Consider the following 23,758-nt stretch of genomic DNA (forward strand, 5'->3'; position numbering starts at 1 on the left):
TGAATAATCTGTGGAAGGATATTTGAAAGGAAACGTAAAAAATCTCACAAAAATCTCAATCAAATTCCTTTCAAAATTATATTTTGCAACATAAATAGCTTTCTCTCTTCTTCCACTACACTTGCGCTGTTGAATGTGCCGAGTACTCCAGAATGAGCTCTCTCCACGTTGAAAGATAAAAAAGTCCAGGGGGCCTGGAATATTCAGTCAGCACGCTGTCTCTCGGGAAGACGTATCAGTTCGCGCGGAGCTCATCTGGGGCTTCAGTTGTACAAAGGCACTCATATGATGTGGACGCATTAAATAAATTCCTGTTTTCGCGTAGTGATACACGTGTTCACACAGAAAAATCCCCCGAATTCAGAGGCAGGACTGATATTTAATTTGGTTTTTCCGTCATTTTATTGCAAGAAAAAAATCGTGTGATCGTTTGGTTGTAAATTGTGTGAATAAACACCAGTGTGGATGCAGAAAAAATAAATAAGTGTGGCAAAAAAAAATAATACTGGATAGAAGGTCGAAGCACTTGCATTTGCCAGGTATTTATTCGCATTTGTGTGTTGAATTAAAAGTTTTAAACGTTTTGGGGGTATCACCCGCTTATCAAGCAACAATATAGTCTCAAGTGTCTCATGTTTCTTAACATATCGTCGCAGTAATGCTTCATATTTCCTTATTGAAAAATTTCCTATGTCCAGTAAATGATAGCCATGAGTAAGATAATAAGAAATAAAAACTCTTGTCTCAAGAAGATTTTTACTTTCTTCTCCGAGTCTCTTCATGAATGTGTCTGATAATACATAATTATTTATGATAAATCAGACGTAAGAGTGTTTTATGTAATGCACATCACATAGTATGCTATGTATGCAAACTACACATATTTATGTCCAAAATGCAAAATTTGCTGAATACCTCAATCGCTACAATATTGCCTTTGTGAAGCTTTTTAATCGTATCTGTTTAATCATTCGTGTGTGTAGGATTTATTTCAATTTTCATGTGAAGGTGTTAAATGAAAAATCAATGTAGGTTAATAATAAAACAGATAAAAGGCATCATAAAATGAGATTTATTCAAAATTTTATTTAATAATTTAATTTTCTCAAAAAGTTTTATTCACATAATGCAAAATTAGATGTAATCTCATCTTTTCATTAAATTAAACTTGATCATGTAGCATTACATTAAATAACCTTCAAATTATCTTTTCAATGTTATAACTTATATGACCATAAGATCGTGCTTATAAATGATTAAGCAATTGAGCATTCGAATTTTAACAATGAATACTTTATTCAGAATTTTTAACGATTTGTTTTCCACAAATAGAATTTTCTCTGTGATGTTTTTTTCGTTATATTACCTTCCTGTAGTATTTGTTAAAATTGAAGTAATTTTAATAAAAAAAATTATTATTCTGCTGTAAAAAAAAATCTCTTTTATTACCCAAATTAATTTCGCCAATTTTTTTTTCTAAAATAATTAAACTATCAGCGTGAGATGTATTACAGAGAGAGAAAAAAAAAGAACAAGGGATGTAGATAATGAGGTGGAAACATATTTACATATATACATATGTGATGTGTAAGTACATATATGAGAAGCAATGACAGCACTATGTTGGGAGAAATGAAAAGGATGAAATGTGGCTTTCGACGCAAATTAAACAACGTGAGTGCTCTTCCTCAGCGTGTACTCACCTCGGTGGCATTCATTAGAATGATCCCACTAAATTAGGGCAGAAAGGATGTGCAGAGAGACCCATTATAAATTATTTAATCAGATTTGTGAGGGTTTACTTGTGGGGTGAAGATTGTATGCATCCGGAAAATAGAGCAGCAACAATCAGAAAGTATGATGCTTTATAAATAGAAAAAAAAAATGCTAGAACTTATGCAAAGTTTTATTGAAAACTTGTTAGTTAACTTGTAAAAAAAAATATCAAGGAAAACCTCACAAGAATGATTTTCTTTCCAATTCACTAAGTTTAGGAGGGAAAATTAAATTAATTTCCATCATGCGACGTGAGTTAAAGTCCATGAGAAATAAAAAGAAGAAGAAAAAAATCTTGGGAATATTGCTGTGAAATTGATGATTAAGGAGAATGAGAAAAGAATGAAGGAAGACGCTATTTGGGTGTTGGAGTTTGATAAGAAGATGACGTAGTATGGCATGGAAAATCGTAAGATTGGTTCGAGTACTTCTTATCACAGCTATATTGTAGGAGATTTCAATGTTTCTATATTTGTTGGGAGGTACACACAACACGAGACATTTGAAATAGGGCAAAGTATTTGTGTTAATCATTTGGTAAAGTTTAGTTAAATACCTTTATAACGTAACATGCATGATATCTTGGTCTCTATAAAAAAAAGTAGAGTAGGTACATTTCGCATAAGACTCTTTATCAATTTATTACGAATTACCTTTGTTGAAGGATTAATGAAAAATAGTCAATTTCCTTGCTTTTTTATTAACAAATTATTATTATTTGGACAGAAGGAAATACGCATTGATTGTTCCTTTTACCACATAGAGATTAATTTCTCTTAAAAAACGAATTTATAAAGCCGTTTTATTTTAAATTCGTCATTGTGAAGAAATTTAGTGATACAACGAAGGCGATATAAATTTTATTGCAGCAATCATTGTTGAGTATAAATTACTCCATTGTGGTGGCATTTGGTTACTCGGTCGAGGGACCATCCTCATATTGCTCTACATATAGTGTGGTGCTTTGTACGAATAAATTGCTTTTTGCTGTGCAAATGTCACTTATCCTTTTTTTACTTTTTCCAATTTTCCACAGTTCTCTCCATGAAGGATATAATCTGCCAACATCAGTTATATTATTTTCTTCACACCATCAAGAAATAAATAAAACGATCTTGCAGAACATTTGAGATAATGCCTAAATGTGTTTATCATCAACTCGCACACACCTGAAGTAATTTTAAAAGGCTAAATAATTCCTTAAAGGCTCCAATGATATTGCTAAATTGCAGAAATATTAAATAATGAATCATACAGCCTATAGAATACGACAATTAAATAAATAAGGAGACACAAAATTGTCAAGAAAACTAAATCAAGAGAAAATTCATCTTATTTAGTTTCCTTTGGTACCTGAAGAAGAAGGAAAAGGATAGAGAAATTTCATCTAAATAGAATTTTACTTGAAAATCATTCGAATTCTTCACCATGGATTTGAAGCACTCAAATACAATGGAATCTACCACATCAGTGGAGACTTTTGTGCCAAATAGCAAATCAACAGATCTCATTAAACCACCGTCAGCATCAGATGATCACTTGGAAAGTCAAAAACCAGGTTACATTCTTTTTTTTACTCATCGCATTCCTTTACTTCTTCACTGTACTAAAGAACACTTAATCTCTTACTCATTCATTATAGTGTCCAGTGAATTTCGTGTTTATAAAAGAAGATGGATTGTTCTTGCGATATTTTGCCTCTATTCAGCATCAAATGCTCTTCAGTGGATACAGTATAGTATCATTGCAAATATTATACAACGGTGAGTTTCAAGTAAATTATTATTTTAAAAAAAATCTGAATTTAAAAGTAAAGTTTTTACATAAATTTAAACTAAAGTCTCTAATTAAAAAAAAATATTTCTATTACTTTAGATACTATGGAATCACGAGTACTTGGGTGGATTGGACTTCAATGATCTACATGGTTCTCTATATTCCGCTCATTTTTCCTGCTAGTTGGTTCCTAGACAAGATGGTGAGACCCCTTTTTTTGTCATTGAAACTGTCTGCTGTGGGGAGCAATTTGTAGTATAAAATTAAATAGAATAGTGAGATCTATCAGTTCATTGTTGACTGTATGATGACTTCCTCATTAACTGAGAATATGATATCTACAACATACATCAATCTCACCGAGTGTTCCCACATTATAATTGTCAATTTATCAATTGAAAATGATTCACTGAAGCGACCTTTAATGGTTCAATCAGGGTTAAAAAAAAACGTGGACAATATAAAATTAGAACTTTGAATTATGTTTATCGCGAAAATTTGCAATGTTTTGAGAACGATTCCTAATTCTTTTTGTATAGGGTTTGCGTATTGCAGCCATATGTGGAGTCTTAGGTACGTGTCTAGGTGCCTGGATTAAGGTTTTTTCAGTTCATCCTGATCTCTTCTATGTATCTTTTATTGGGCAAAGTATTGTTGCAACATCACAGGTAATAACTTTGAGTCTTATTTATAACTTAAATTAGAAATAATTTATTTTTCTATCAAGGTATTCATCTTATCATTACCCGCGCGTTTGGCTGCCGTCTGGTTTGGACCCGATCAAGTTTCATCCGCCTGTAGTATTGGAGTATTTGGCAATCAAGTAAGTTATATTATTGAAATTAATTATTCTTGTAAAAAAAAAATACGCTTCACCAACATTCTCTATATATACTCTATATATTCACGTAAATCTAGATTAATTTCCCTTGAATCGTGTGGCGAGACAAATGTGTCGTTGAAAGTGAACAGGCAATCACTTTTCCTGTCAGGCTGTCCACTGCGAGATGCGCTATGTGAATCTGGCACTAGGCTATCCATTTTTTCCAATATTCAAAGTGATTTTTTGCCTTTTTTTTTACCATCTGACTCTGCTAAAATGCTCCAATGCAATTTACCACACAACAGCGTTGGGAAGTTTATGTGTGGAAAAACTGAGAGTAGGATTGACTTATGCCTCAACATACTGTCACATAAATTATAAGAAAAAAATATGTAATGCCAAAAACAAAAGAATTTATCCTTATCTCTGATAATTTTTTGGCATAAGAAATAAGTTTACAATATGGTGGGATTTGTAACAAATTTTGAGAATATTCATAATTGCAGCTTGTAGAATAATATGCTTAAAATATGAATATTTCATATACAACTTTTTTGGCTGCTTTGGCAAAGTCTTGTGCATTTTATGATTCATTACCTCAAGTTCTTTTAAAATTTTCAACCCCACAAGGACTCGCAACAATTTATTATTGTAATTAAATGAACACTTCTATCGCATTGTAAATTGAGTTATATACATAAATGTATGTATTTCAAAAGAATCCCTCACAGAATGAATCTCAGGATGAAAGTAAGCATAGCTGTATCCTGGGTTATATCCATTTCATAGACTGGATTATTAGTAATCATTATTGGGGTTGCGGTGCTGTCTTCTCGTCTTTATTACATTTAATCACAAAAGTTTTAATAAAGGCGAAAGAAATGAGGTATTTAGAGATAACTGTTGCGATGTTTCTCTTTTCGCAACTTTCTTACCTTTTTCTTGTAAATTTTGTATATAAGAAAAATAATCCATGTAGGTCACTTAATGACTTTTAATAAATCCTTAAATTGAGTTCAGGAACATAAGAAACTTGTGGGTACTTTTTACAAAAAATAAAGTTCTTACTTTGGTACATCATGTGTGTGGGGGAGAAGAGGAATGATGTAAAATTCTAACATAAGCAAAGGGCGAATTAGGAGACTTGTCTTACATCATTTGCACATTAACAGAACATTCTAAATTCTATGTATTTTTTTTTTTATTAAATGTAACCATTTTCATACGAAATAAAGTTCAGAAGCTACGTGATATTCAATTTTTTTTAACACTTTCTGTTGCAAACAAAAGTACTTCACAAAGGTGATTTATGATCTCTGTGGCATATGGAAATTTATCCCATAAATTTCAATTTTTGAGTAGTTTTTTTTTTAAACTAGTTTGTAGTAGAGCATTTCCTCAGCGGAAACAGGTAGTGCCAACTAAGTGGATCTCATGAATATTTTTGAGTAGTTGTTATGTAATATTATTATATATTCTTACAATGATATATCTACATTCAAATATATAATATTGTACTACATATAAAAAGAAATATAATTTTTTTTTGAGTATCATACATTGCATGGTTTTTCCATCACGAAGATGCTCCATTTGCATATTCAAAAATAAACTCACTCACATACTGGAATATCATCCTTCCTCATCCTTTCTCTCGCAGACGTTTAAATCAATATTGCAAGTATATTGAGCATCTTGTTCCTTTTATGTCTGTTTAGTCATTCATAAACTCAATCTATAAAAACTCTCTGGAGACTAAAAGAATACTCTAGAGGTGAAGAAAAATTTCATATAAGAGCTATTCAAGGGAAAATATTTCAGTCAATTTGAATAATTTAATTTTATTATGAAATCATCAAAAATTCTTTATTTTTGTCAATATCAATTTCAATTAATATCCCAATATTGTAGGTTATTAATTTAATATAAAAGAAAACTGTAAAAGCTCATTTAAGGAGTTATTTTTAGAGATAAAAAAAATAATTCTTTTAACAATTATAAAAATTATGTTTATTTCTTTATAGTTGGGCATAGCAATTGGTTTTGTTATGCCGCCGATTTTGGTGAGGAATCACGATGACCTGGATCTAGTTGGGCGAGACATCCAATTTATGTTCTATCTTGTGGCTGGCTTTACTTCTCTCTTGGTGATTTTAGTCTTAGTTTGTAAGTAATTTGAACTTTTGCATTATAAATGGTTTAACGTCTTTTTAGATTTTTCTCTCTCAAGAACTCTGTATTGATTTATAGTCTCGTCAACATTAATTTAAAATTTTTCTCCCCTCTAGTTATCCGTGCGAAACCACCTACACCACCATCTGCGGCACAAGAAGCCTCCATGTCGCGCAATCCAATGCAATCTTCACCGTTCCTGCACTCCATAAAGCGTCTCATGACAAACAAGAACTACATTCTCTTGCTTATATCCTATGGCGTCAATGTGGGTGTTTTTTATGCAATTTCCACGCTACTCAATCAGATTGTGTTGCTCCACTATCCGGGGCATGAGTTGGATGCTGGCCAAATCGGGTTATGCATAATTCTATTGGGTATGGCTGGCTCTGTGGTGTCGGGCATAGTTTTGGACAAGACTCACAAATTTAAAGAAACTACCCTGGCTGTCTATGCGTTGTCTATGGTATGCATGTGGATCTATACATTCACTCTCAATTCCGGATACATTTGGGTGGTTTACTTAACATCCTCCCTCTTGGGCTTCTTCATGACGGGCTACCTACCTGTGGGCTTTGAATTTGCAGCTGAGCTGACATTCCCCGAGCCTGAAGGTACATCAGCTGGTATTTTGAATGCTGCTGCCCAAGTGTTTGGTATTATTTTTACAATGGGCTATGCTGAAATTCTCAATAGTTTCGGGGATATTGCTGCAAATGTTACAATGGCGACAATGCTTGTTGTTGGTACGGTGGTCACAGCCGTCATTAGTTCAGACCTAAGGCGCCAGAAAGCACAGAACCCAAATGCCTAAATCATGAATTGTTGAAAGTGTTCATTTTATTTATTGTACAAAGAAAATTCTTTCGTCCTTTTCAAAGGCGTTAAATCGTTTATTTTTTTAAGCCTGATATCCTTATGTTTTATCGGTTTTATCTCTTTTGTATTAATAAAAAAATATTTAAAAATGAACAAACATTTAAAAATAATTTTACATTATATTTAGAAATTTAAATGCAAAAATGTCTTTTTCTTCAATTACGCAAGCATATCGACAAAGAAAGTATCATCATCCATTGTAGTAAAGCAAAATAATGCATAAGTTAATTACTCGAAAAGAACAAACATCCCCGGAAATACATAATATAGTAATTGTTTGGATTATGAGAAATTCTCATTATTTTGATAAATGAAATTTTTATGCTTATACCGAATAAAATTCATTTTGAAAAAAAAAGATTAAATGTGAGTATTGAGCTAGTTAGCACATTGAAGAAAGATTTGAAATTAATTTCATTTCGATATATCCACCGACTAGCTAATATTTATTTCGTATACATACCTAAATACATAACATACTAATAAATCCATAAAACCTACAGACAGCGCTTGAGATCCTGACATTTGTGAAACAGCTGTTTTAGTCAGTCAAAAACTGTACCTTCAGACCTTCAGACTAAGATTTTAGATTCAATTTAATAACTTACCAACAAAAAGCAAAAAGTTCTATCAAAAATTAATATCTCTATCACTAATAAATAAATTTAACTGTTAAAATAGGTCTTTAGCCAACTAAACCTTCTAATTAAGTAATTATTCTAATACCAGAGCCCTCAACCGTCAAAATTTCAAGCGGCTTGACCCAGTCTTTGAAGAAAGTGATTCGTGCTAAAACACAATTGAGAAAATATTTCTTAAAAAAAGAGTTTTCTTTACAAGCAAGTTTATGCTAGAAATTATTTTTTTATATATACAAATCTTAAAGATTTTTTTTTTTCAATTTCTTGCAAAATTTTCTGTTCAATTAATTATTCAAGACGTCGCACCGAGGCTTATAATCAAATCAAGCCGTAGCCGTTGTTACTATGTACAACTGGGGGCTCTGTAGTATATACAGTGAATATTAGATACAATGAACAATGTTTTCTCTAATTAAGCAAATTGTTGTTTATTTTATGTACCTATAAAAGAGTTAATTCTATACGTAAGGAAAGGCGTAAAGAGAGAGAACTTTAAGACACAATTTGTTTAATGAAATTTAAAAAATGTTTAAAGAAAATTGTGTTCGTTGTATTTAGTATTCTAAACTGTATATAGAATGGGGTAGAAATTAATGCAAAAAAAAAACGTCAAAAATGCATTTCATTGCTGGTAATAGTCTTGCACAGGATCTTGCATTCATTTTTGCCTCATCTTTATCGTACCACCCCGGAATTCCTCTATCTCTAGCCTGTTTATGAACAAAAAAAATAATAATAGTAAAAATGTTGGTATATTATGTTTTATTAATCAATAAAATATTGACAAAAAAATTAAGGAAATAAATAATTATCCTTGTTGAAATTTTACCTGAAAACTTTCCCTTTTAATCCAATAAACTACAGTGCTTCGTATGATTCAAAGAAAAGCGTGTTAAGAAAAGTTCTACCTGCGCCCCATTGATGTGCTCTTTTAGAATAGACAAAAGAGATAGTTTTTAAGAGAGTAAAAGGTGGTATTTTAACAATTCAAAAGGGATGTGAAAAATAAAAGAAATCAAGTTTGTGATTTGTATTTCATAAAATATTTCTATATAAAATAGTTTAAAAAAAATTATATCCATTGATGATTAAGAGAGAAAAATATCGGGTTGTGAATAGGCACAAGAGGCTGAATTATCTTAATATACATACATAATATTTATTAAGTTAATCCTATTTTAGCTTTATATCTCTTTTTAAATAAACATACATGATACCTATTTAAAATTAATAATGAACGAATATAACGTATTAATTTAGAGGGAACTTACAATTTAAATTATTTTGTAATTTTGTAAGTAAAAATTTGCATTATACTTTTAATATTTTCCAATATAAGGAACTAATATACCTAATTCGAGTACCTATGATAGCCTATTATACTAGACCCTCTTAATTAGAAGAACAATATTTTTGACTCGGTTATTCCTCTATTTTTTGCATTCTTTGCTCAATGTTATTGGATTAAATTTTTTAAACAGAAAATTAGTATTCTAATCAAAAAATTCTACTTTTGGTCTGTAGAATGCTAATTCTCCTGATCTATAGCAGAATTTTTTGACTATAATCTTAATTTTCTGATCAAGATATTTAATCCAATGTTAATACTTGTTATAAAATAATAAATAGAGAGTTTTCATTAGTATTGAAACTATTCAAGAATAAAATTCGAAGAAATATTGAGAAATTTTACGCAGAATTCCTTGAATAATTTAACTTAATCGGTATATCCCTATTACAATTTACAAAAGAAAAAATAAATGAGACATAGAAAATGAAAAAGAACCACAAAAAACACACCAAAATCCGCCAAAAGTATTTTTCAGTGACAATAATTATTTTAGCTGTTTTAATTTAATGGCCAAATGACAAAAGACCTTCTTGAAGCATAAAAATATGTTTCTCGAAAAAAAATATTACAATGGAAAAAAAGTGTAGTATAAATAGCATTTCCTAGAGTGAGCAAGGAGCAATATAATGTAGGAAAGAAGACATTCAGCTTGTGTATGTGAAATGCTTTATAGAACATTAAATGTTCTCCAATTAAAAGGTTGTTATATAGAAAACAAAGTAAGAAAATAAAACTTTGAAAACAATGTTAAATATCTTGAATTTTATTAATCAATTGAGGGGAATTAAATAACACCACAATAAATTGATTCTACGTATGGGAAATTTTCCTTTGCATTTTTCTCGTGGCACGTGTCGCAATTCAACACTTTTTTTCAATTCATTTTTTTGCGGTTTCAACTGATTGTTTATCAACTGATTAAGTGATTGTAAGGGTGTTTGTTTATACCTATTCCTATTTAATACAAATCACAATGCACAATCTATACAAAGCATATCGGTCATTGACTATTATCTACAATTCACATCATAAAATTATTAAAAAAAAAAAAAAGTTTTGAACATGAAAATATAGGAAAATTTGTTTATTTATATATTACATTGTATATATACAATACAGCGTAAAGATAGATTATGCATATTTAATCAAAATTCATCCACATTTTATTTTGAATTTAATACAGCAATGTATATATCACCAATATTCCTTTAATTCATCCCACAACTTCATTGCTGGCATATCAAAATCTTGAGATGTAGACACCCTAATATCTTCCGACGGGCCATTTGTGAAATGTTGATATTGGCATATTGGATTAAAATTTTCCTTACGACATTTATCCATAATTGTCCATTCTTTGGGCTTTCCCGATATAGCAAATGATATCCAAGTTCTAACAAGAATATTCTTCATTTGATTATCCATTGAATCCACTGCGAGGCCATTGGGAAAGAGGGCGGGTGAGCGAAAGAGGTAAATGAGATCATCGCAATGCCCAACACCAAAATCTCTCGTTGTTCCGGTAAAAGCTAATGAATAGGAGTAATTTCCTCTATAGGAAAATTTATACAGATATACGGGATTTACATTAACATCAGCATAATTCACATAGGCCTCAGTAGTTTTTAAGAATGGATGATAGAAGGCACGATGAGAAAAAATCTGAAAATTGACAAAAAAAATTCCTGTGTAAATATACTACATTCCCCATATTAAATTGCATTAAATAATAAATTTATTTGCTTAATTGTAATTAATGAAAAAAAATTACATACATCAACAAATTGTTGCCAATTGGTGTCATTCACATGTGCTTGCCCATTAAAATAAAAGTTTTTAGCTTTTTCCCAGAAGGTAGCTAAATCATCTCCAGTTGCACTGATTTGCATAAGTTGTGGCATCACATCGTCGAAATTCTCATTGAGTTCTTCGAGAACTGTTGCATTTGTCAGGATAGCTCCAGCACGAACGATCCCTTCATTGGGCACAAGTCCCGTCATCCAGGGGATATGATTGAAATTTCCCTTCTTTACAATTTCAATGGGATTTTCACACATAAACGCCGTGGGGCTGTGGGGTTCAATTGCCGTACGAAATAGCACAATTGGATCAACTGAGAAAAATTTCATTTTATTTGCACTCCTCACGAGGGTACTTGCATCAATCTTCCGTAGTTCACGGACAATCTCAGCTGAAGTGAGATTATCTGCATTTGGGATGTCCAAAACACGTGCTTGTTCCCTTGCTTGGGCCAGTGGGTTCGTCACGGGGAAATTGTATGGAGCAATGGCATTACCACTTTGAACTATTGCCCGATGGAAGAGTCCCTTGGAGAGTGGACTGAGCATGTGCATATGTGCAGATACAGCACCAGCACTCTGCCCAAAGAGTGTTATGGAATTGGTATCACCGCCAAAGCATCCAATATTCTCCTTAACCCACCGCATAGCCATGGTTTGATCTTTATACCCAAAATTTCCCGGACATTCAAGATCCCCAGTTGTGAGGAAGCCCAAACTACCCAGACGGTATTGCATGAGGACAAGAATAACTGATCCTGTATCCATAAAGTATTCCGGTCCAAGGAGGTACGGTGTGATTGTACCCGAAAAAAGACCTCCGTAGTGAATGAAAATCATCACAGGAAGGGGCTTACGAAAGAGGTAACCATTGGCACTCCTTGGGCGATATACATTCAAGTACAGACAATCTTCCGAACCATCAACCGTGGGATTTGGGATGAGGACATTCTCCTGAATACATATTGGTTTTTCTTTTGTGCAATCCAACGTTCCATTCCACCTTTCTGCAGGTTCAGGTTCCTAAGTGATGAGAAAATAATCTTTTTTTCAATTCTAAAATTATAAGAATATTCTAAGAGAACCACTCATTAAATGCTTTGTATATTATATTTAAATGAAAAATGAAAACATAAAACTTTACGAAAGTAATAAAAGAATATCTATAAACTAAAGACCATGACTGAAAACAATAAAATAAAATCAATTTCCTAATCAAATAATAATAAAAAAAGTGAGTAGGGGAGGATGTGGTAATTTGACCACTTTGGCACAACATAATATCATAAAAATAAATCTTAAGCGCTACTTTGTAGGAAAGAGTGTTACAAGTTCTCAATATAAGATTTTATTCTATCTGAAAGAGAAAAGAGTGTATTTTCCTAAACCCTTGCAGTAATAGCCAAATTACCCCATTCAAATATTCCAAGAAAAAAACATTTTCAGATATTAAAAAAAATAATTACATTATCGAATTTAGAAGGGATCAATGATCCTCATAACGTTGTCATTCATAAAATTTTCCATCCCAAACTTAAAATAACTCCTCCCAAAATTACGTTCTGGATACGCCCCTGGTGTAAACTAATTTTTAAATATTAAAAAATAAACCAAGAATAACAAACTCCAAAAAGACTAAAACGTTTCAGGGTTAATCAAAATTATTCTACAAAATGGAATAAAAGAAATTCTAATTGCCGGAGTTTTCTAAACTTGGTATGATTGAACTTGAATATTCTAGCATTTCAGATGTATTGCAAAAAATAACTTTGCAAAAATTACCCAACTTACCCCATATTCCTCTACGACAAAGAAATAAAGAATTAGTTAATAGGTAGGAACATAATATTTTGTCTTATACATACTCGAGCGAGTGCTTATTTTTAATCTAATACATGAACTGTGATAAATGTTATCAAAAGCTCTTAACCCTTTGAGGACACATACGTGAAACAATTTATTTACTCGAATTTAATTTAATATAAAATTATTTTTTATATAAATTGGAAATACGTTAAATTTACGATAATACACAATTTACAATAATCAATAGAAGCCAAAGACGACGTTTTTACTGAAAATGCCCTCTGATAGCGTCACAGGATAAATCGCAATGATTCTATGTATCACGTGGCCGTCAAAGGGTTAATTTATTTGAATTTTTTTCCTTACCGAAAATCTCAAATTCCCCGTAGGAGGTTTAGCGTACGGTATACCAAAGAAAGCATCAAATTTCTTTGATTTAGTCCCACTCATTGTTTTTCCAGAAAGGCACTGATTTTCCCGAATGCACACCAATGGAGCACACAGAGTATCTCCCGCGAATAAGCAAAAAAGCAAAAAAGTCAATCGATTCATTTTTATTAAATTAATTTTTGGAAGAAACCACATTATAGAAATTTTTTTAAACAACTTTTCACTCTTGTACACCACAAATATCTAACTGAGAGACTCTAAATTCATGAGATTATATATTAAATGGTATGAAAATTATTTTTTTAAACAGAATTAGATCACAATTAATCCAATATTTGCACTACGTGTTGAAGGGTACCTAAACTTTAGTTTTAAGCTCAAGATTATTATGATGTCTCTATCATTTTTTTTCTAAACTAACACTTGTTTTTCTCTACCTCCAATATACATAATGACAGAAAAAACTTGCTTTAAGGAGAATTTTTTATGCAATCAAAAGAAGAGAAAAAAAAAGTTGTAAGAAGAGAGTTTGTTCTTACGCGTATAGCAAACTCTGCGGAACTGAAGTAACTCGGGGGCTCTGTAGCAAAATTTATATTACAAATTCGCACACATATATGCGCAGAGATTATACAAAGTCTTTTTTTGCACATTAAAGTCAATATACACTACTGAACGCAGGTAAAAATATTACATGTATTGACAGTAGTCATTTTAGTATAATAAATACCAAAAAGTAAAATTGATTGAGCAGGTGAGATTGACGCTGAGGCGCAATGATTAGTCTTGCAAAAAAAATTTGGTTCCGTAAGCGAGACTGAAGGACAGTCACTATCTATCTCTAGTTAATTTTGACTACATAAATTATGAATTAATTTAAGAAGTTCCTTGATAAAAAAAATCGCCCTTAAATAATAAAAAAAATAAATAAATTTAAGTCTCAATCAAATAAAGAAGAGCGACGCATCTAATGTAATTTGGAATGTAATTAGCTACACGTGCGATAGACACAAGCTGTGACTACATGAATACCCATTTGTGCTATTGAGAGAATGTCTTACTATGAGAATTTATGAAAGAATAATTGGAAATTGAATATGTATATTATTGTTTTTTTTTAATTGGTATGTACGTGTTTGCATTAAAAGCACAATGATAGGAAAAGGTTTGCAAAAAAATGTCAGGGAAAATGATTCAAATAAAATTATGAAAAAAAAATTGTTGCTACACTTAACTATAAATAGAACGTAGTACTTTATAAGGAATTTAAAACAAATGATTATATCATTAGAGAATTTTTGAATTTTCTCTTTTAGATAAAAAAAAATTAAGAATTAGTGCTACATATTTATTTTTAAGGATCAGCTCAACATGTGCTTGTAATTGGTTCTCGCAGTGACACAATAAAATGCAAAAAAGCAGATTTTTGGGTCAAGGGGTTGGTGATAAAAAAAAAAGAAATGGAACATAAAAGCGAATTAAAGGGAAGAAAATAAATCTTTGTGCATCAATTGCTCTCAATTTTACTTTCTACAAGAAGTCGTTTCTCTGATAAACATTGAACTGATTTATCATATAAATTTGTTGCATTGTGGTTTCTTGAATGCTTAGGAAAAATTTTGGAACTCGCGCATGATTGCTGTAAAACTAGATTCTCTCTATTTTCCATGAACTCACGGTGAGTCAGATGGCTTTTCTGCCGTATCCACGTGCTACAAATTTAATGTCAACAGCCTAAATTATATTACTTATGTTTATATATAAAATAAATAAGCAAAACTAATAAAAAAAAACATTTCTACCTCAAAGTAAGAGCAACAAGTAGGTGTGTCTCGTGCATAGCAAATTTTATTAGTAAAGCAAAGGAAATGAATGGTTCATTTATGAATTATTATTGGTGAAATAACTTCTTAAAATAGGGTTTTTTCGGCATTAATTTTAATCTTATTTTATCAAAAATTGTAGCAAAAGAATAAAGATCTTAAAGTTTTTCCAACTTTGTTAAGCAGAAAAAATAAGTTGTTTGATAAAATTTATGATGAAAAATATATATTATAGATTGATTATTAATAAATTCAATTACGATTAAAGGACTCTAAGAGGAACTAAGAGAATTAAATAGTTAATTTAAGAGCAATTGGAAAATTATTTAGCGCCAAATTCCATAATTAGCGCCAATCTCTCTAGGCTAGAGCACCAAATTTCTTTCACTTTGCTCTAACTAGCTCTAGGTTTTTAGTTTTTCGCAATTTTCTCGCATTTTCCGCCGAATTTCCCATCGAAATTGTGTTTTTTGTGACCAGGAAGTGACGCCGTGGCGATTGGCATCAAAAATTCCAGGAGTTCGCGAAAATCCATTTCCGGGAAAAAAAGTGCGTGTAAAATCCCCAACCGTCAAAAATTTTAAATTTTCAAACCCAACCGTTAATATTTCTGCCAGCCCCAAATTCCACACAGAGGGGCTCCTCCATGGCGCGGGAGTATCAGTAAGAGCCCCAGGAGCCCCAAAAATGCGTTTTATGCTCAAAAATTTGGGGAAAAAGAAGGAAATCATATTTTTTTGTAGAAATGCAAAAAAAAGTTCGTTAAAGCTCAAATTTTAGTTTTGGACTTTTTCCGCACAACACAAACAAACATTTCACGCACACACTCAAAAGAAACTCACTTATACAAAATGCAGTCCACGTGATTCATTCATGAGGAGATACAATATCGGCTCGCATAGTTGACGCATAAAAACCAAAACATGTCAAAAAACAATTTGAATGGAAAAGAAATTACAATAAAAGTGGAAAAAACAATGAAAGAAAAGGAATTGTGTCGTTTTTGTGCTGAAAGATCCTTCGACTACACATCTGTGTTCACCGATGACCTTCATAAGGGTCTTAAGACTCATTTTGGAATTTTGGTAAAGATTTTTTTTTCATGTTTTGTTTTCATTCAAAATATTTAAATTCTGTTAATAAAAAATATTCAATTATTTCGTTTTTTAGATTGAAGAAACGGACAATTGGCCTAAAACTTCCTGCAGAAGTTGCTTCAGCGCAAGTAAAATTTGTTTGGATTTCATCACAAAAATCCGGAAGAGTGAGACGACGTTTCGGGATCTGTACGGAGAGTGGAAGGATGTGGAGATTAAGCATGAAATAGAAATGATAGACATCAAGCTGAATCCTCTTGAGGATGAATTTGAGAATGAAGTCCTAGAAGAGGAGAAAGTGGCTGTGAAAGCATCAAAACGCTCAAGGAAATGCAAGCAAGAAAAGGTTTTCCGCGAAGGACCCCGAAGATCTGCAAGACACCTAAGTAGCTCAACTGAAATAAAGGAAGAAACAGAAACTCCCTCATCACCATCTCATTCACCAATTTTTATGGAAGCCCTGGAAGATCCTGAAGATGTGAGTCCTCCACTGTCCACCTCCACCAAAGAGACTGATAAGAAGAAGAAGAGAAAGTTAAGTGGACGAGATGAGAATAAAAAATACTCCAATCAAATTCCGGAGGAAAAATTGAAGAAAATTGAGGAATTCTTCAAAATGGATTGCGATCTGTGTCAGCAATCGTACACAAAGCTGCGAGATCTTCAAGCTCACTACCGCGAAGTTCACAAGAGGAAGGGATATGTCAAGTGTTGCAATATTAAATTCAATCGTCCTTTTAAGGTCCTGGAACACCTGGAGCATCACCTCAATCCGGATGCTTTTAAATGCCACGAATGTGGGAAGAAATTCAAAAACCGCTATGGCCTACAGTTGCACACGGAGAATAGCCACACACCACCTGAATTGCACAAGTACAAATGCCCAAATTGCCCGAAAACCTTCATGAGCATTCATCGGCATAGAAATCACTTGGCTGTCCATGTAAAGGAGTCCGACAAGAGTCACTTCTGCCCACACTGCAACAAAGCATTTGCACTAAATTCCAATATGCAGATTCACGTGAAACTTATGCACCAAAAAGTATCCTACCATGTTTGCGAGATTTGTGCAAAAATGTTCAAGAACAAAGATGTGTTCAAGCGTCATCAGAAAACTCACACAGGAGAGAAAATTGAAAAGCTCCCCTGCCCCGTTTGTGGGCGTCTATTTAACTATGATACTAAATTGAAACTACACATAGCTCGACATAATCTATCAAAAGAAATTTTTCAGTGTCACATTTGCAAGAAAATCTCACCAAACAAACAAGCTCTGCAGAGTCACATAAAGTATGTCCACATTCGCGAAAGGATACATAAATGTAAATTATGTGGAGCTGCATTTAAGGTTAAACAGCGCCTTGCGGAACATATGGCCACCCACACATCCAATCAAATTCTCTACACCTGCCTCTTCTGCCCGAAACAATTCAATAGTAGTGCAAATAAGTATGCACACCAGAAGCGGCAACATCCGGTGGAGTACGAAGAAATGAAATTGAAAAAGGACGCCGAAAGTCTTGGCCGGAAGATTGAATAAAGTAAGATTATTTTTTCCTTTTTCATATTAAAGTGGATTTTCTTATAAATTGCGTAAGTTTTCTTTTATGCATTTTCCTCATACGATCGATGGGTTAGTGAGAAACTATGCTAACTCAAAGAACGTGATGCATTTCCCAGTAAACATTTTTATTGAGGCAACAATCATCAGCCAATCACTCAATTTTCTCGCCATTTTGACATTTTTGCAGATTTTCAAAAAGTAAGTAAATAAAAGATTCTTTAAAAAAAATATCGTGAGTTAATTCTATATTTCGTTTTGAAAAAAGAGCACGTCATGTAGCCGATAGGGAAAATACGCAAAATTCACGAAAAAAAATAGTAAATTTGTATGGGGACTATGTTAGTGTGGATTACGGAGTTGTGATTGCAAGTGTAAGAATAAATAATACTCCAATACATGTTTTAAGAAACAATAGAACCCGACATCTGATTATTTATGATTAAAGATAAAATCATTTTTTTGTGATTGATCAACAATTGATTAAAAATTGCTCAATAATTGATCCTGTACATATCGTTTCTCCGCATAACGGCTAAGATCATAGTATTGATCCTCTACACGGATTGTTTTGGCTCAATATTTTAAAATTATCAATATTGAGTCAAAGTGATTGATCTATAATTGCTCAATAATTGATCACATTTTGACTTGCATTGACTCATTTTTTTTTTTAATTATCAATATTGAGTTAATTTAAAAACTATAGAACCTGATATCTAACCATTTTTATACGAAAAAAGTACTTTTGTGATTTTTACTGATTGAACCATATTTACCCAATAATTGATCATTTCGTTGGCTTAACATTGAGCGAATTTTGCTTACTGGGTTTTTGTATATAGCGTGCTATGTACAATCTGTCAGAATAGGTTTTTCTCGTTCTTCTTGGACGCATAATCAAAGAAAACCAAACATGTCTTGTAATCCGGAATTAGAAGATGAAAAACTTCCAATAAAAGTGGAAATAAAGACAAAAGACGATGAATTGTGTCGTTTGTGTGCAGAAAAGACCTTTGAGTATGCATCGGTTTTCATTGATAATCTCCATGAGTCCCTAAAAACTCATTTTGGATTAATGGTAAGATTTTTTAAGTTAGCATAAAAGCATTATGATTTTGATTACATCCAACTTACATTTATTGTAGATTGAAGAAAGCGACAACTGGCCCAAGTTTATTTGTCGAAAATGCCTACAGACTGCAAGAGTTTGCGTTGATTTCGTTTCCACCATCCGGGAAAGTGAGGAGACACTTCGAAATGTTTACGGAGATTTGAGAGATGTGGAAATTAAGCCGGACATTGAGATGGTTGATGTAAAATCCACGGGGGAACTTGAGAATGAGAATGAAGACGATGATGCTTTGGTGGAGAAGAGGATTACACGGAAGAGATCACAGAGAAAGCCAATCAGGGATTGGGGTGAGAAACCTGCAGCAGCAGCAGTGGTGGTACCAAAAAAGCGTGGACGCCCGAGAAAAATCCCACCAACAGAGGTAGAGCATAAAGTTGAAGCTAAACCCGCAACATCCCCCATAGCTCAATCTCCCTCAATGATGGAACAATCACCGTCATCTCCTGAAGAAGATATACCAGGATCGCCATTTATGCAGCAGGATACGAGCACGGATGAAGAAGACATGGAGGATGATGACAACAAAAGTTCAAAGGGTGCACGTAAACGCGGACGACCACGTATTCGTCCTGTAGCAGCTAAGCGCGCGGGGAGGAAGTACAATAAGGAGATTGCAGAGGAGAATATAAAGAAAATTGAGGAATTCTTCAAGATGGATTGCAATCTGTGTCAGCAATCGTATACAAAACTGCGAGATCTGCAAGCTCACTACCGCAAAGTTCACAAGAGGAAAGGCTATGTTATGTGTTGCAATGTTAAATTCAATAGACCATCGAAGATATTGCAACACTTTGACCATCACATGAATCCAGAAGCATTTAAATGTACCGAATGTGGTAAATCATTTAAGAACAAATACGGCTTACGGCTGCATACGGAGAATAGCCACACACCACCGGAATTGCACAAGTACAAATGCCCAAATTGTCCGAAAACCTTCATGAGTATGATACGGTACAAGAAGCATTCATATGTGCATGTTACGGATGCAGAGAAAAGCCACATCTGCCCTCACTGTAGTAAAGCATTTGCATTTAAGGCGAATCTTCAGATTCACATAAGACAAATGCACGAGGAGGTGTCATATCATGTCTGTGAAATATGTGCAAAGATGTTTAAGAACAAGGATGTCTTTCTGCGCCATCAGAAGACACACAGTGGGGAGAAAATTGAAAAGATCCCCTGTCCCGTGTGTGGGAATTCCTTCAAGTACAAAGCCCAATTGAAATTGCACATGAAGCGTCATAATGATTCGGGGCAGGTATTCCGTTGTCATCTCTGCAACAAGGAATCCCCAAATAGTTTGGCACTTCATGAGCATATTAAGTACGTTCATGTTCGCGAGAGGAAGCATAAATGTAACCTGTGTAGTGCAGCATTTAAGACACCTATTGGTCTCCGAGAGCACATGGCCACCCACACATCCAGTCAGATTCTCTACACCTGCCTCTTCTGCCCCAAACAATTCAACAGCAATGCCAACAAGTATGTTCATCAGAAGCGAAAGCACCCCGTGGAATATGAGGCGATGAAGCAGAAGAAAAATTTGGAAAATTTAATCGATATGGATCCAACTAATTAGCGCATAGATTTTAATGAGATTAATTAATAATGTCAATGATTTTCTTTTTGTACAATTAAATCATTAATAAAATATTTTAGCCATGCAAAAAAATTAAAATTTACAAAGAATTTTTCTTAAAAAAAATACTCAACTAGGTAGGTATGTAGTAACATACAACATTATGTATTACATCAATGTATGTATGTTATGTATGTTTGTACACTATATACTAAATGTCGTCTCTGGCATGAACTTCTGTCAAATTACGAATATCAGATAAGTTGTAGGAGGAATTACAGAATCTTCTATATTTAAAAGAATATTATGTGAAAATGTCTTGTTTATCAAATGAAGATGTTAAATACAGAGTTAAAGAAGAAAATTTAGGATGTGATGAAGAATTGTGCCGATTTTGTGCATCTAAAACAACCGAATATTCTTCACTTTTCAATGAAAATCTACATGAAAATCTAATCCTGAATTTTGGATTATCTGTGAGTAATTATATATAGGATTTTATTAAAGGTTTATTTTGCAATGAATTCATTTATTTTTTGCAGATTAATCAAGATGATAATTGGCCGAAATTCCTTTGCAAAAATTGCCTAAAAAATGCCAATCTCTGCATTGATTTTCTAAGCACCATCCGGAAGACTGAAGAAGTACTTCGGACCATCTATGGGGAATTAACAAAGACGATTTTGACAAAACCTGATATTGAGTTGATTGATGTGAAGGAACTACTTCCTCATTGTACCCCAATAGATCCGAATTATTGTGACGAAGTCATTCCTGAGACATCATCATTAAATGCCGATGAAGTAAAAGAATTATTTGTAGTGAAGACAACACTTAGGAAGCGTGGACGACCTAGAAAAAAATCCCGCGATGACACCACTAATGAAGTGTTTGAGAAAAAAATCCGTAACAGGTACGAAAGTCTCAGGGAGACGAGGAAATTACCTGGAGGTTCGGAGAAAACGAAGAAAATTGTTGGTGGGAAAAAGAGAGTGATGACTAAAACGAAGATTTGCAAGAAAAATCGCCGAACAGCGAGTGAATTTGAGGAACAAGATGAGAGAATAAGGGATTTCTTTAAGCTACAATGTAGCAATTGTAGTGAAATTTTTGACAAATTAAAAGATCTCCGAACGCATTCCCTGAGGGTTCATCAGGAAGAGGCATACATCATGTGTTGCGACAAGAAGTTGGATAATCGAACAAAAATCATAAATCACCTCAATATGCATACAAATCCTAATGCGTACAAATGCACAAAATGCGATAAAACCTTCCTCACTGATAGGGGATTAATTAAGCATGATCTCAATAAGCATGTCCCTCCGGAGGAGCATTTGTACAAATGCTCCGACTGCCCACGCACATTCATGACGCTGTGTCGCTACAAGACGCACCGAGCTAAGCATATGAGTGAGGAAGAAAAGGAATTCAAATGCCCCCAATGTGGGAAAGCCTTTGCCTTCAGGGCAGTCCTTTCCCAGCACATACGCTATGTCCACGATGAGAGTAGCAAGCATGTCTGTGAGGTATGTGCAAAGGTATTCAAATCAAAGTACAACTATCAAATCCACATGAGTAATCACCTGGATAATGGTGTTAGGGAATTCGCATGTACACTCTGTGACAAATCCTTCAAACGGAAGCGCCTCCTCAAAGTCCACATTGAGCGTCACAATAAGGCAGGGGAAGTCTTTAAATGTGATATGTGTGGTAAGGAATCCCCAAATCGTTCTGCCCTCAAGTGCCACATTGAGTATTCTCATATGAAAGTGCGAAAGTTCGAATGCAACCTCTGCAATAGTGCATTCAAGACGAAATTAGGACTTAAAGAACACATTGCTACACATTCTCAGAGCCAAATCCTCTACTCCTGCCTCTTCTGCCCCAAACAGTTCAACAGCAATGCCAACAAGTATGTTCATCAGAAGCGAAAGCATCCCGTGGAATATGAGGCGATGCAAAAAGAAAAAGGAGGAAAAATATAAATTTAAATGAAATTTTTTTTAAATAATAAATTATTAATTTGAAAAAAAGATAAGCTCTCTATGGTTTGGGAACTTCTTGAGAATAAAAAAGAAAAGCTCTTGACCCCGACGTGATTTGAACACGCAACCTTCTGATCTGGAGTCAGACGCGCTACCGTTGCGCCACGGAGTCTTGTTATGTACATATATAGACACTTGAAGTAATATTTTGCTAAGAACTTTGTAAAAGCTTTTTTGTAATATATATAGAAAATACTTGGTGTTGGCCACGAAGTGGAACACCAACTAATTTAATAAAAAGGTAGTTATACGTAATTATTTTGCATAATAAGGAAATTACAAGGGGTGGTTAATTTGATGAAAATTTGGATTTTTATGGGGAATCTTCCATTTATTTCCTTCATAATCAGCATTCTTTGCTAAAAAGCGAAGAACTTTTTTCTGATTGAATTAAATACCTTTTGACATGAATTTTAGTACTTAAAGTCATTTAATTTTAAGGTTTGCATTTAGTACTTTCTGACCTGAATTTAGTACTTTTCAGATTTGAATTAAGTACTCTTTAGGATTTTCTCAATACATATAAGGAATTTTACGACAAAAATCCTTTTAAAAAAATTTTGCTTAAATGTAGTAATTTTTATGCTTGAATTTAGTACTTTTTCGCCTGAATTTAGATCTTTTAAGCTTTTTCTCAATGACAGCATTATTAGGACTAAATCCGAATAACTTTTTTCGGTTTAAATTAGTCCTTGTTATGCTTAAACTTAGCCCTTTTATGCCTTGAATTTAGTAATCATTGGGCTTTTAATTTTATACTTCTTAGGTTTTTTTTCAATGTGAGCATTTTCAGAACTAGAAATCTAACAAAAAATTCTGCTTTAATTTAGTACTTATTAGGCTTGAACTTAGCCCTTTTATGACTTATTATTTTTTCGACTAAAATTTAGTACTTTTTGACCTGAATTTAGCATACTTTTCAGACTTAATTTAAGTAACTTTTAATTGAATTTATAATCGAATTATTTTTAAAGATTTGAATATTGAGATAAACACCCCTTGAAAATAAAATATTTAGATTTTTATTTTTTAAGGAATGTCTTTAGCAACTTATAAATAACCCATTGCATAAAAAAATGTTTTTTCCTTCTTATTACTT

General features: G+C 33.0%; 4 protein-coding genes and 1 non-coding gene across 5 annotated transcripts; 3 read left to right on the plus strand and 2 right to left on the minus strand.

The window, feature by feature from the left end:
- The first annotated feature begins 49 nt into the window (after nt 1–49).
- LOC129792245 (feline leukemia virus subgroup C receptor-related protein 2) lies at nt 50–10,170 on the plus strand. The gene is made up of 8 exons (XM_055831120.1): nt 50–539; nt 2,813–3,334; nt 3,419–3,539; nt 3,652–3,754; nt 4,092–4,220; nt 4,280–4,375; nt 6,400–6,541; nt 6,664–10,170. Exons 2-8 carry the CDS (start codon nt 3,205–3,207, stop codon nt 7,359–7,361), a joined length of 1,419 nt encoding a protein of 472 aa, XP_055687095.1. The 5' UTR covers nt 50–539; nt 2,813–3,204; the 3' UTR covers nt 7,362–10,170.
- Nucleotides 10,171–10,472: 302 nt separating this feature from the next.
- LOC129792244 (juvenile hormone esterase-like) lies at nt 10,473–13,979 on the minus strand. Its single transcript, XM_055831119.1, has 3 exons — nt 13,390–13,979; nt 11,194–12,240; nt 10,473–11,080 (listed from the first exon to the last, which is right to left on the minus strand). Exons 1-3 carry the CDS (start codon nt 13,606–13,608, stop codon nt 10,613–10,615), a joined length of 1,734 nt encoding a protein of 577 aa, XP_055687094.1. The 5' UTR covers nt 13,609–13,979; the 3' UTR covers nt 10,473–10,612.
- Nucleotides 13,980–16,130: 2,151 nt separating this feature from the next.
- On the plus strand, nt 16,131–17,922 carry LOC129792248 (transcription factor grauzone-like). The gene is made up of 2 exons (XM_055831125.1): nt 16,131–16,321; nt 16,407–17,922. Exons 1-2 carry the CDS (start codon nt 16,160–16,162, stop codon nt 17,871–17,873), a joined length of 1,629 nt encoding a protein of 542 aa, XP_055687100.1. The 5' UTR covers nt 16,131–16,159; the 3' UTR covers nt 17,874–17,922.
- An 817-nt stretch (nt 17,923–18,739) lies between these two features.
- LOC129794344 (zinc finger protein 62 homolog) lies at nt 18,740–22,647 on the plus strand. The gene is made up of 4 exons (XM_055835145.1): nt 18,740–18,975; nt 19,043–20,605; nt 20,881–21,087; nt 21,154–22,647. The coding sequence occupies exons 1-4, from the start codon at nt 18,811–18,813 to the stop codon at nt 22,597–22,599; spliced, it is 3,381 nt and encodes a 1,126-aa protein (XP_055691120.1). The 5' UTR covers nt 18,740–18,810; the 3' UTR covers nt 22,600–22,647.
- A 52-nt stretch (nt 22,648–22,699) lies between these two features.
- Trnaw-cca (transfer RNA tryptophan (anticodon CCA)) lies at nt 22,700–22,771 on the minus strand. The gene has a single exon. It is a non-coding gene; the product is annotated as a tRNA-Trp (tRNA).
- Nucleotides 22,772–23,758: the final 987 nt, after the last annotated feature.

The sequence above is a fragment of the Lutzomyia longipalpis genome, chromosome 3 (assembly GCF_024334085.1).
Source record: "Lutzomyia longipalpis isolate SR_M1_2022 chromosome 3, ASM2433408v1".
NCBI lineage: Eukaryota > Metazoa > Arthropoda > Insecta > Diptera > Psychodidae > Lutzomyia > Lutzomyia longipalpis.